Source organism: Hemiscyllium ocellatum, chromosome 3 (genome assembly GCF_020745735.1).
Source record: "Hemiscyllium ocellatum isolate sHemOce1 chromosome 3, sHemOce1.pat.X.cur, whole genome shotgun sequence".
NCBI classification, from domain to species: domain Eukaryota; kingdom Metazoa; phylum Chordata; class Chondrichthyes; order Orectolobiformes; family Hemiscylliidae; genus Hemiscyllium; species Hemiscyllium ocellatum.
In genome coordinates this window covers 55,311,633-55,326,276 of record NC_083403.1, presented here as the reverse complement: position 1 = coordinate 55,326,276, position 14,644 = coordinate 55,311,633, and the positions used below count along the sequence as shown (strand labels likewise).

The following is a 14,644-nucleotide window of genomic DNA, read 5'->3' as shown; positions in this document are numbered from 1 at the left end:
CTGTTAAAAATCGAAATGATTAAACCACGATTAAACAGCTAAATGAAAGTTAAGCGGATAGCGAAGAGAGCGGATGAAATGCACAAGTAGCAGAAAGGCGCCAAGGCACTGTTGTATGATATTGCACGGTGACCACTTGATTAATCCTGTTCCAGAAAGTTTTTCTTTTGTTTTCAAACAAACACTTTGAAGGATAATTTTGAAGGGTCAATTCGTTTTTTTTTGCCCTTCTTCCTCTGCTGTGTTTAGTTTTTTTTTAAACAGAAAGAGCGGTATTCTGTGAGATTGAGGCCTTCCGATTATTCCAAAAAGAATGGCGTGAATTTGTATGAGGTGTAAATCTTATATGGATCGAGAACCTGACAGCTACTCGAAATGTCACATCTACGTGCACGACCCTAGCTCACACCGGGGTGATCCTTTGCAACTGTGCGCTCCCCTGTCTCAGCTACGCTAGAATTGTCTGTAAGGCGTGAAGAAATGCCAGTGTCATCAACCCATTGGCAGCGCTGACACATCCATGCGCAATGGGAGTCAAATTATGTAGCTTTTGCTTTTACTTTCTGAAGTTTACTCATTATTGCTATTGGTCTAGTGAAAGTGAGGAAACGTTGAGGGAATTATCAGTTCGACAAGCTATGAACTGAATAATTAACTATCTTTATTGTCACCAATGACTGGGACATGACATCGTCCACCACTAAGTATTTCAGAATGTAATGCGATTCGAGCACTCTTCACGGTGGAAGATTACATTTGCAAGATCTAAACAGCAGTAACGCGAAATATAATCTTCTACGTTTACATCCATAGACTAGAGGACCTTTGCAACTCGGCACCCATGTTTAAGACTCCGTTTTACATTGTCCAATCCATTGACATTAGTGGAGAGGGCTCGGGATCGCCTGTGACACTTACACGTAAAAGTTGTGATTTGGAGATGCCGGTGTTGGACTGGGGTGTACAAAGTTTAAATATCACACAACACCAGGTTATAGTCCAACAGGTTTAATTGGAAGCACCGCTCCTTCATCAGGTGGTTGTAGAGTAAAAGTTGGATATCTTCGCGGCTACACAGAAATTTCATTCTGATGAAAATGATCGTGTTTATTATTTCATCAGTTACCTGATCAGTTGAAAGAACAATAGCTTTAAGTTATGTTTATAATAGCTTACTTTTAAATGGTTTCAGATAATTGCATGGATACAACACTGAATGCGATCTAACTCTACTTCCTGCAGACCAGATCCGATTTGTACAAGTGTAGCTCAGGTACCCAATCTCCGAAGAAAATGAGTGCTTTTGAATGGTTCTACTCTTTTCAAGCAGTGCTTTATACTTAACATCAACACACAGGGAGTAGATTGTCACTAAAAGCTAATGTTAAGGATCTGCAGATACAGTATTTGTTTTCAATGGCCTGGAGTGTAGGTTTTATGTAGCCACAATTACATTGTTCTCATTAACAGTTTGCAGTGTTACATTTTAAAGCTTCCTCAGAACAGGTAGAGCGAAGCACTGTTGAATTGTCTGTCCAATACCTTTTGAAAATGTGTTGCTGGTTAAAGCACAGCAGGTTAGGCAGCATCCAAGGAATAGGAAATTCGACGTTTCGGGCATAAGCCCTTCATCAGAAATGTGCTTCGAAACGTCGAATTTCCTATTCCTTGGATGCTGCCTAACCTGCTGTGCTTTAACCAGCAACACATTTTCAACTGTGATCTCCAGCATCGGCAGACCTCATTTTTTACCTGTCCAATACCTTTCTCCAGCCTTCCATTTCAAACGTGCATGCTGTGTTAAGATACGCAGAAATTGCGTTCAGTCCAATTTTCTCAAGCGTTCGAGAAAAACTGGTTTGACAATTTCAACAGTAGCCGCTCATACTTACTAAAGGTCAATTTTATTTTGGAACCTCTTTTTTTCTACCAAGGGACAGTTTGAATGCTCACGTCCTGAACTCTTCACTGTTTCAGAATGGGTGCAATCTACCTGGGAGCGGGGATAGAACCTGCATTTGATCTGGAGGCCGCTTCTGCAACCAGTCAGCAATTCCTCAGCACTCGAACCAACGAGAGGAAAGAGATGATTCTTCTCAACGATAGGCTGGCTGCTTACATTGAGAAAGTAAGAAACACTTAAAGCGGTAACATCCGCGACATAATTCATGAACCGAATAGCAGTCTCCATCCTTAAATACATATAGAGTTAAATATTATGGGCAGTTATTCATATCTAATCGTAAATCTTATCAGTTGAAATAAAATGATCAAACGAGAAATTCCGCAGCATTGAAGCTGATAGTACAGGTTCCAAGAACTACCAGTTTCTTCACTAAGCCGAAGTCGGTCGAGTCAACATTTAAAAATTGGCGAGAATAACAGAGCAAGCAGAATCCGTGATCATCTAATTTGGATACAGTAACAAAAGCGAACATTTTAACATAAGGATAGACCTCGAAAGGTTACAGTATTTTAAATATACAAAGGAAGTATCATGAATAGGAAGCAAATTAACCCCAAAGGAATAAAATAAAGACAAAACGATTGATTTCGAGATTATTTTCAATATATCTAATAACGAAAGACGCTGAAATTTCTAGTATCTGTCGCAATTCTACCCCTGTCTGTCATTCAAGAACCGTCTAATAATCAGTTTTAGAGTCATTGAGTCATACGGAAACAGACACTTCAGTCTAATCAGTCCATCGACCATTATCCCAAACTAAACTAATCCCACCTACCTGCACTTGGCCCATATCCCTCCAAACATTTCTTTTCATATACTTTTTGATATGTCGTTTAAACGTTGTAAATGTACCCACTTCCACTACTTTCTCTGGACGTTCATTCCACAGACTAATCACACTGTGTAAAAAAAAATTGCCCTTCTTTTTAAAATCTTTTTTCCTCACCTTAAAAATATGCTCCCTGGTCTTGGAATCCTCCACTCTAGGGAAAAAAAAACACAATTGCTATTCACTTTATCTCCATCACTCTCAATTTCGTAAACCTCTATCTGGTCACTGGGAACCTTCTATGCTCCAGTGAAAAATGTCCAGCCTATCAAGTCACTCCCTATATCTCAAACCCTCCATTCCCAGCAAGAATCTGGCAAATGTCTTCTGAATTCTCTCCAGCTTAATAATATCCTTCCTAAACTAGGATGAGGACACGATTCTCCAGAAGAGGCCTCACCAACATCCTGGACAACCGCAACATAACATTCCAACTCCTATTCTCAAATGTATGAGCAATGAAGGCAAGCATGCTAAGTGCCTTCTTAACCACCCTAACTACTTCTATGTGTGACACAAACTTCAAAAAATTACCTACTGAATCCCTGGGCCTATTTGTTTTACTAGGCCCTGCATCTAATTCTATATGACCTGCCCTTGTTTGTTTTACCAAAATACAATATTTGAATTTATCCAACTTAAATTCCACCTGCTTCACTTTTCAGCCCATTGACCCAATTGAGCAAGATCTCTTTGTAATCTTAAATAACGTTCTTCACTGTCCATTATGCCACCAAATTTGGTGTTATCCACAAACTTACTAAGCATGCCTTCTATATTCTCATCTAGATAATTTATGTAAATGACAAAAGTAGATCCAGCACCAATTGCTATGGAACGCTGCTGGTCACAGACCTCCAGTCCAAAAACAACAGTCTACCGTCACTTTGTCTCCTACTGTTAAGCCAATTTTTTTCTTATCCAGTTGGCAAGCTTATCCTGAAACCCATATAATCTAACTTTACTAATTAGTCCACACGCAGAACCTTGTCGAAAGCTTTATGAACGTCCAAGTAAATAATGTCTACCACTCTGCCTTCATCAATCTTTTTGGTTACATTCTCAAAAAACTCAATCAAGTTTGTGAGTCATGATTTCCTTAGCACACAACCATGCTGACTATCCCTAATTGTTCCTTGCCTCTCCAAATGCACATAAATCCTATCTTTCAGAATCACTTCCAACAACTTGCCTATCACTGAAGTCAGACTCTCAAGTCTATAGTTCCCAGGCTTCTCCTTATATCACTTCTTATACAAAGGCATAACACTAGTCACTTTCCAGTCATCTGGCACTCACCCATAGTTACAGGTGATAGCAATATTTTGGCAAGAGACCCTGCAATTTCATCTCTAACATCCCACAATGTCTTGGGATACACTAGATCAGCTCCCAGAGATTTATCCAACTTTATAATTTCTAAGACCTCAGCACTTTCTCTTCTGCAGTGTGGACTGTTATCAACACTTCAATATTTATTTCCTTGAGTTCTCTAGTCTCCATTTCTTTCTCCAGAGTAAAAACTGATGCTAAATATTAATGTAATTGCTCTCTCATCTCCTGAGGGGCAACACATAGATGATCTCTTTGACCTTTAAGAGGCCCTAATCTCTCTCCAGTTGCTCCCTTCCTCTTAATGTACTCTCTGTGGAATCTCTTTGGATTATCCTTAATCTTATTTGCCAAAGCTATTTTATATCCTCTCTCTTTGCCTTCCTGATCTCACTCATAAGATTGCTCCTGCAGTCTTTGTACTGTTCAAGACATTCATTTGAATTGAGTCATCTACACCTAACATGAGTCTTTTTCATTCTTGACTAGAATCTCAATTTCTTTATTTATCCATTGTTCTCTAATCCTACCAGCCTCCTTTCACTCTAACAGGAACATAATGACTGAACTCTCCTTATCACAATTTTGAACTTCTCTGTCAAATTCTGTAGTTTCTGAGAAGAACTTCAGTTTCTCAAATCTATCTATTTCACTGAAGTCTTGCCATCTGGTAGCAATCTTGTCATTTTTTTCTGCATCTTCTGCAATGCCTTTACCTCCTCCCTAAAACACAATGTATAGAATTAGAAGCAATAGTCCAGTTAAGGCTGAAATATTGTTTTTATAATGGTTCACTATACTATCCCTGCTTTTGTACTCTACATCTCTATTTATAAATTTCAGGGTCTCAATTGCCTTTTTAACCAATTTTTCATTCAGTCCTGTCGCCTGCAATGATGTGTGTACATATATTCCCAGCATTGCTTTATTTTGCAGGCCTATTAGAAATGCTAGTTTGCGATGCAGAGTGACTCTAACAGTGTAGACTCAATTCCCACACTGGTTGAGAGAATCATGGAGTACTCTTCATCTCAACATCTCCCCTCACCTGAGATGTGGTAATCTTCAGGTTAAGCCACCACCAGTTGTCTATAATTACTTCCTGATGAAGGGCTTATGCCCGAAACATCGAATTTCCTGTTCCTTGGATGCTGCCTTACCTGCTGCGCTTTTCCAGCAACACATTTTCAGCTCTGATCTCCAGCATCTGCAGACCTCACTTTCTCCTCTGTAATTACTTTACTCTGCCTACCAAAATGTATCACATCACATTCGTTACATTAAGTTTCAAGTGCCTGCTCATAACACCAACCCTTTCAGGTCCTTTTGAAGTCTATTCCTGTCTGTTCACACTTCACCATTTTCCAAGTTTGGTGTCATCAGCAATTTTGAAATATTTTGAAACATGTAAGCCTAGTTCTAAATCTAGAATGTGTTGCTGGGAAAGCACAGCAGGTCAGGTAGCACTCAAGGAGCAGGAGAATCGACGTTCCAGGCATCAGGGCTTATGTCGATTCTCTTGCTCCTCTGATGTTGCCTGACCTGCTGTGCTTTTCCAGCAACACGCTCTTGACTCTGATCTCCAGCATCTGCAGTCCTCACTTTCTCCTAGTTCTAAATCTAGAAAAGCAAAGGTCCTAGGACAGACCCCTGGGCAATCCTACTGTAAAAACTCTCCTCCAGCATGAAAATAAACATTCTCTTTTCCTAGTATCTTTTTTCTAGTATTTAGTCAACTTTGTACCTAAGCTGCTATTATCCATGTTATTCTGTAGGCTTTAACATATTAATTTAGATAAATGTGAGGTGCTGCATTTTGGAAAGGCAAATCAGTACAGGACTCATACACTTAATGGTAAGCTCCTGGAAAGTGTTGCTGAACAAAGAGGCCTTGGAAGTGTAGGTTGATTGTTCCTTGAAAGTGGAGTTGCAGGTAGATATGACAGTGAAGAAAGTGTTTGGTGTTCTTGCCTTTATTGGTCAGTGCATTGAGTATAGGCATTGAAAGGTCATGTTATGGCTCTACAGGACATTAGTTTGGCCTTTTTAGACTATTGCGTGCAATTCTGGTCTCCCTAATAAAAGAAGGATTTTGCGAAACTTGAAAGGGTTGAGAAAAGATTTACAAGCATGTTACCAAGGTTGGAGGGTTTGATCTATAGGAAAAGGATGAACAGGTTGGGGCTATTTTCTCTGGATTGTTGGAGGCTGAGGGGGTGACCTTATAGAGGTTTATAAAATCATGAGGGGCATTTATACAGTAAATAGACAAGACCTGAGGTGGAGAAGTCTAAAATGAGTTTAAGGTGAGAGGGGAGAGATATAATTGAGACTTGAGGGCCAACCTGTTCATGCAGAGGGTGGTGCGTGTATGGAATGAGCTGACAGAGGAAGTGGTGGAGACAAAAGAACTGCAGATGCTGGAATCCAAAGTAGATGGGCATGAGGCTGGAAGAACACAGCAAGCCATGCAGCATCAGGAGGTAGATAAGTTGATGGGAGGCTGGTGCAACTACAACATTTAATGGATGAGTATATGAATAGGAAGGGTTTAGAAGGAAATGGACCAAATGCTGGCAAATGGGATTAGACTTATATAGGATATCTGGTGGGTATTGACAAGTTGGATCGAAGGGTCCGTTTCTATACTGTATATCTCTATGACTCTGTATGTACACTATATCAACAATAGTACCTTCATCAACACCTTCCATAGCCTCATCAAGAAAACTCAAAATAGTTAAAATATACATCGGCTTTATTTAATTAATTACTTAATATGTATCTCAATGACTATTCATTTTGTCTTGAATTATAAGTTGTTCATGCTTTCCCACTACTGAGATCAACCTGACAGACCTGTCATTTTGAGTTTATCCCTATGTTTTGAACAGTGGCACAATATTAGCAACTCTCAAGTCCTCTGGCAGAATTCTGTATTTAAAAACGTTTGTGAGATTATAATCAGTGGCAGTGCAATGTCTGCCCTCTCGTTGCTCAGTAACCTGAGCTCCATCTTACTTTATTCTGGTGATGTATCAGTTTTAAGTACAATCAGTCTTTCTAACACATCTACTTTATAAATTGCTCGCCTATTCAATATATTTCATGAGGACCTTAGCAACATACTATAATGTAACAAAGTATGGGCCTGTACTGTGCTGTAATGTTCTACGTTCTACATTCTACGTTATGGCAGATGCTGGAAATGTGAAACAAACATAGAAAACTCAGCAAGCTTGGTGGCACCTGTGGTGAGAGAAGCGGAGTAAACATTTTGAGTCTGATATGACTCTTCAGAAGTTCTTTCACTAGGATTTTGACAGCATTCTGTTCCTTTGTAAATGCAGATGAAAACGCTTATCCCCACCCTCTGTCTCCATGAATAAATCCTCTTTTCAGGGTAACTCAACAGACCCATACCTCCTCCTATGATCCTTTTTTTATTATATACCTGTAGAAGATGTTTGGATTTTCTATTATGTAAGCTGCTAGTCTTTTCTCCTCTTGCCCATTGCCTGTTGGAGAACTCTTTGAAAGTTTTCAAAATTCTATGTGGTTGTCACTTATACCACCAAGCTGATCTCCATCATACATAAACTCTGGCCAGCTCATGTTACCCTCTCTCATTCTTATCTTCCAAACAACTCTGGCCTTGGTTCCCTAATATACCCCCTTATGTGAATGTACTTGAACTATTTCCCTTTAAAGGCAGTCCAGTTCGGTCAGTTTTCTCTGCCACACCTATGCTTGCATGTCTTTGATTCAAATTTACCTGGGACAAAAGTGAACTTTCCTGCAATGAAGAGTTTTGCGTTTTGATTGCTCCCAGCTGATTGCCATTGTTAACTTGGCTTTTTGACAGTATGATCGCTGATTCATTGACAGTTGATCCACTTACTCCACCTATTTCCAATAGATCATCTGATGCCATGTCATTGACCTTAAAAGTTGTCTGTTTCTCTCTCTAACAAGTTGCCCAATCTGGAAACTATTTGTTTCAAGCAGTTTCTGAGATATCATATCAGATTTCAGATAACGCACTACAGAGTCTTTTTAGGATTAATACAAAAGCTGAAATCACACCTTGTAATATTCCCACGCATTGGATTTGGTTCTTGATTGTTTTGTAATGTGTGCATGGCAGGTGCGGAATTTAGAACAGGGCAACCAAATTCTGGAGACTGAGGTTGAGGCCATGAAGAGTCGCTGTCTGCATCCACAAGGCTTGAGGGCACTGTATGAAGCACAACTGAGAGATCTACGCCGAACAGCTGATCAAATGAAAGTCCAGCGGGTAACACATGAATCAGTTCTTTGAAACAAGTACATTATTATTTCATGATCTATTTCAACATTTAAACCACTATGATGCCTTTGTACATCCACATTTTCCAATCTATAACCATTTAAAAATACTCCACCATTGTTTTTCATATCAAAGGCACAAGTTCACATTTATTCATATTATACTACATCTACCATGTACTTACCCATTTTAAACTGCCTAGAAGTCTCTTTGCATTCTCCACAGCATTCACATTCCCACCTTAATTTGTCTCATCAGTAATGTTTCATAGGGATCCGTGCTAGGACCACGTGTGTGTGTGTGTGTGTGTGTGTATTGGAGAGATGGGCAGAGAAATGGCAGATTGAGTTCAATCTGGGCAAATGCAAGGTGATGCATTTTGGAAGATCCAATTCAACAGCGAACTATACAGTAAATGGAAAAGTCCTGGGCAAAATTGAAGTGCCGAGAGATATGGGTGGTCAGGTAAATTGTTCCCTGAAGGTGGCGACACAGATCAGTAAAGCGGTCAAGACGGCATATGACACGCTTTCCTTTATTGGATGGGGTATTGAGTGCAAGAGTTGGCAGGTCATGTTACAGTTGTGTAGGACTTTGGTTCAGCCACATTTGAAATACTGCATATGGTTCTGGTCACCACATTACCAAAAGGATGTGGATGCTTTGGAGATGGCGCAGAGGAGGTTCACCAGGATGTTGCCTAGTATAGAGGATGCTAGCTATGGAGAGAGATTGATTAGATTAGGATTATTTTCATTAGAAAGATAGAGGTTGGGGGGGACCTGATTGAGGTCTACAAAATCATGAGAAATATAGACAGGGTGGAGAGCTAGAAGCTTTTTTTCCCCAGAGAGTGGAGCTCCATTTCTAGGGATCACGAGTTCAAAGTGAGAGGGAAAAGGTTTAGGAGCGATATGCATGGAAAGTTCTTTATACAGAGGGTGGTGGGGGCCTGGAACGCATTGTCAGTGGAGGTGGTAGAGGCGGGCACAATAGCGTCATTTAAGATGTATCTAGACAGACACATGAATGGGCAGGGAGCAAAGGGATACAGATCTTTAGAAAATAGGTGGCAGGTTTAGATAGAGGATCCAGATCGGCGCAGGCTTGGAAGGCCTAAGGGCCTGTTCCTGTGCTGTAATTTCATTTGTTCTTTGTATTATATTTGATTCCTCACCCTTCTCATTGTCAACAGCTGGGGCCCAATTACTATCCCAGTGGTAACCCACTTGTCACTACCTTCACTCTGAAAGCCACACATTTAATCTTCCTATAGTAGGATTAGCTGAATTGGTACTCCGCTAACCAATTCTCAATCCATCAAGTACATTACCACAAGACCTATGTGTTTTGATTTTGCACAATAATCTCTAATGTTGGACATTATCAAAAGCTTTTTGAAAATCTAAATACGCTAGTTGTTTCTCAATTATTCTACTGGTATGTCCTCAAACATTCTAGAAGGTTGGTGAAACATGGTTTGTATTTCATAAATCCACTCTTGTTTGGTGTAGCACCACTGGTATTTATGTGACCTGCTATTACATCTTTTACAACAGGCTCCGGCCATTTTTCTACGATTGATGTTAGGCTAATCGGTCTGTAATTCCCTGTTTATATGTCTTGATGTCTTCAGTGATCTGTGGACATGCACCTCAAGGTTCCACTGTACTTCTGAGCTTCCTAGCGTCTTGCCATTCATTGCATAAATCTGTCTTGTTACTTCCTCCACACTTTTCAGAGTTAAATTCATCTGCCACTGATCTGTACATTTGACCAATCCATCTATATCTTTCTGTAACCTAAGATCTTTTCGTTGTTTCAATCACCCAGTCAAACTTTGTGTCATCTAAAAATCCATGTTGTATACACTGCAGGAATTCATCCACCCAGGATTAATGAAAACATGGTTTGTACAGTCTATACTCAGATGAAAGTCAACCAAGAATACTGTAGCACAATATGCAAATCTAGTTTTCTGTTTAATGTCATCCCTCACCACCATTACTAATGGAAGGTCTATAATCCATTCCCATTTATGCTTTCTACCCTTTGTTCATTCTTAGCTTAGTTGTCCTCAATGCAGGAAAAATAGACAGATTCACATGTGATTGGATGGATACCACTGGTGGTAACACCATGTTTTAAGGAAAATCTAACTCTCGAGTCTTCTTCCATCTTAAACAGTCTTTCAGGATTGTGGATGATTTGAAGAGTTCCGAGATAACTGATGAGTCCAATATGTGATCTACAGGTTCCGTGACATAGTGTTATAATTCAGTGCTTGAGGTGTTAGGTAGTTGCACTGGTTGGAGATTCATGCACACTCTGTTACCTCAAATTCATCTCTGCATATTCCCAATGAAGTTTCTCAATGTGTTCAGTGCCTTTATTAATGAATATTTTCCATTTTTATCACTTATCAGATGAGGATTGCCCTGATTTAATGGAGATGCCGGACCTTTCCAAGGGTATTTTGAGGACTGGACTAAAGTATCTATATTGTTCCACTGGGAATATCTTGCTGGGTCCAAATTCCAAATAGAACAGTTGCTTTGGAAATCTTGTTTCGGCTTATGAACCAATGTCCAAACTCTGGTAATAGTAAAGATATAGATTTCCTTAGAAATTTGCAGCTTGATGAGGTGTACTGCAATCAGGTGTATGTGTATCTTTGCAAGCAGCATCCATATTTATTCTGTTATCTTAGGTTGACGAGCATTGTTTTCATCTATAGAGGTGTAACAGACTTTTGTGGTTACTTACTAAAGCATGTTGAAGATCCATTAAGTTAGCTTGTAGAAAACTATGTTATGCGTCTTAATGGTTTTGTGAATTTATTGGTGCAAGACTAAGAATATTATAACAAAGTAAAAAATCAATTTTATTTTGGACATACAAGGATATGGCAGTTGCTGCAAAGAATGCTATGACTGGTCAGCTGGAGACTATGAAGGTCAAATATGAAGAAATTGTTGCAGCTCGGAAGAAGGCAGAAGATGAAATCGAAGCTTTCCGCCCGGTAAATAAACCAGTTGCATTTATCTTCCTACATGTCTGCCTGTCTATAGTATTTATCTCATTACAGCATTTTTGCAGTCTTCTTTACCTTTTGCTTTTCTCTTTTTTCTACCAAAAGAGGCTCTGCATTGAAATATTGACATTTGAAACTATAATAATTATGTTTATTGCAAACATAGGGGCTGATTTTCTGTGAACCTTCTCTGACCCATCAGCCATAACTTCAGTGGAAGTGCTTTATCTTGTTTTTCTGGCATTTTCACAATTCTTCCATCAAAGTTACGGAAAATTAATGGATGAGTTAACACCATTCATATTCAGCTTTACTGTCTTTACATAGTGTAATGATGACATATGTAGAGATGACAACTTTTTAAAATTCCTATTATATCGTTCATAAGTAATATAATTTATAATTACAACAGGATGTAGATGCTGCCACAACAGCACGAATGGATCTTGAAAAGCAGTTGGAGAATCTTGAAGTTGAACTAGAATTCCTCCAGAGAGTGCACAAAGAGGTATAGTTTCATATTCAACAAAACATAAATCTGATAAACCTCACATTCATGCTAATTTTGAAATACATTGTTATAAAGCAGGAAGAATTAAAGAAAAACAAATACAAAGTTAAAGATTATGTAGATCATGGCATATATACTATTGTAAAAAAATTTGGTCAATTCAAATGCTTTAGTTCTCCAAAAGTATAATATGGAATAGAACATAGAACATAGAACAGTGCAACCGAGGAACAGATCTTTTGGCCCACAATGTTGTGCTGAACATGACACCAAATTAAACTAATTCCTTCCTCGTGCCCTTGGTCCAAATCCCTCTATTCCTTGCATATAGAAATACATATAGAAATAAATACGGACTTGAGTATGCAGATAAGCAATAGCAGTGTATATTATCTTACCTTTGAAGTATTTAAACAGGTAAACGTATCCCACTGACAAAATTGCATTCAAAGGTTTGTTTAAAAAACCCTATTATTGCACATAATTAGAGCAAATTAGAGAGTTGATAAGTGTCAAAGTACTGACACTTCGCCATTCTAATTCTGATGCATGATATTACTAACATGAATTATCATTTGTGAAATTATCAATTTATAGTATGTATCTTTTAAATAGGAAATTGAGGAACTAATGAAACAGATCCAAAGTGTTACTGCCAGTGTTGATGTGACATACTCGATTCCAGACCTGGCCACTGCACTTAAAGACATTCAATTGCAGTATGAAGAAATATCAGCAAAGAATTTGCAGGTGAGCTGGTTTTAAAAAAAAAGTGAAATATTTTCCATTTTCTAGTTAGCTGTAATTTGTTCTACATGAAGTATTTGTATGAAAAATAGTGAACACATACACTGGGAGGGAGTGATTCGACAGGGAGTGAATTTCATCTTCAGGTATAAATCAGTTCTACTTTAACTTTCACTGATTTAAGACATGTTTGGATATCAAGGGATGAGAAGAAAAAAATTACTTGTATTTTACATAGCTCCTTTCCTGATCTCAGGACATTCCAATGCACCTTTCAACAATGGAAGTTCTTTTGAAGCGTGGTCACTGTTGTAATGTTGAAGATGAGCAACTAAATTGTGGACAGCAAGGTATGACAAATGAGGATGTGATAATGACTAGAAAGCCTGTCTTAGGTTTAGGTTGATTGAGAGATTTAAAAAGTCAGAGGCTTACTTTCATATGGTGCTGGTCAATAGAAATCAGGAACAGAAAGGGACCTCATGTTGTAGAAGTATTGACAGCAGAGTCCTGCACCTGACCACCTCTTGAAGAGATGCCAATGAAAACCACCTTTTGATTACTTTGAGGAGCTGCTGATGATGAGTTTGTAATGAAGTTTTCCCCTGCGATATTGTGCAGCAGAATCTGATACATTATTCTGCAATATTCCAGAAAGGAAATATATCATTTCCTGTTACACATGATCTTTATTGTCTGTTCAGAACTGCAGGTGGTACACAGCATTGGAGCAACTGGCACAACTATTCCTGTGTTATGCTGATCTAGATCCTGAACAGGCAAATTTCCTTATAATTTCCAGGTAAATGTGCTCAGGTATTTAGAAGTTATTTGAGGTATGTTGGCAAGTGTGGCCAAATACATACTACTGATTCAGTTAGGAATTAATAAAGGGATTTAGCTTTCAGGCAGAGGCTATAGCTAAAATACTGAACTGAGGAAGAAGATACTATGAAAATCATAATGAATGAAAAGGTAATTTAGGCAATGGATAAACCACCTGGACTGGACAAGGGAACTTAGGGTGGAACCTGCAGAAACAGTAGCTCATTCTTCCAATCCTTCTCAGAAAAAGGGGTGTTGACATGGAACTGGAAAATTGCAAATGTTACATCTTTGTTGAAAAAAAGGTTTTAAGAATAATATCAGCAACTACAGACCTGTCAGTTTAACCTCAGTAATGGGAAAACTTTTAGAAATAATAATCTGAGACAAATTAACAAGCCGTCTCCTGGACAAAGGTATATTAACTCAGCCATGCATAGATGTGTCAACGGCAAATCATGTTTAAATAATTTGGTCGAGTTTTTTGAAGAGGTGAAAGAGGAATGGTGAAAAAAAAATGGTGAAAACATAGAACAGTACAGGCCCTTCAGCCCTTGATGTGCCTTTTACCTTACTCTAGGATCAAACTAACCTACATATTCTTCATTTTACTATCATCCATGTACCTTTCCAAGAATCACGTGAATGTCCGTAATGTACCTGAAACCACTACCACCATCGGTAATGCATTCCATGCACCCACCACTCTGTGTAAAGAACCTATCTCTGATATCTCCCCTAAATCTTCCTACAATCAGGTTAAAATTATGCCCACTCATGATAACCATTTCCGCTCTGGGAAAAAGTCTCTAGCTATCCACTCTATCTATGACTCTCATCAAGTCACCACTCATCCTTCTCCGTTCCAATGAGATCTATTCCTGATGGAGGGCTTTTGCCCGAAATGTCGATTTTCCTGCTCCTCCAATGCTGCCTGACCTGCTGTGCTTTTCCAGCACCACTCTAATCTAATCTAAATAACATACATGGTCGGCCTTAACCAAAGTATTGCATCCAAATCCAGATGCCACGTAGCAAGAATGAGAAGTCATTGGAGAGAGTGCAGAAAGTATTTAAGTGCATGGTTC

General features: G+C 38.9%; 1 protein-coding gene across 1 annotated transcript in view; it reads left to right on the top strand.

The window, feature by feature from the left end:
* Nucleotides 1-14,644, top strand: part of zgc:172323 (uncharacterized protein LOC564165 homolog) — a 40,363-nt gene that overhangs the window by 5,255 nt on the left and 20,464 nt on the right. The window contains exons 2-6 of the mRNA XM_060820741.1: nucleotides 1,978-2,128; nucleotides 8,278-8,427; nucleotides 11,342-11,461; nucleotides 11,886-11,981; nucleotides 12,600-12,734. Of these exons, the coding sequence (XP_060676724.1) occupies nucleotides 1,978-2,128; nucleotides 8,278-8,427; nucleotides 11,342-11,461; nucleotides 11,886-11,981; nucleotides 12,600-12,734 (652 nt within the window). The remainder of the gene's footprint in view (nucleotides 1-1,977; nucleotides 2,129-8,277; nucleotides 8,428-11,341; nucleotides 11,462-11,885; nucleotides 11,982-12,599; nucleotides 12,735-14,644) is intronic.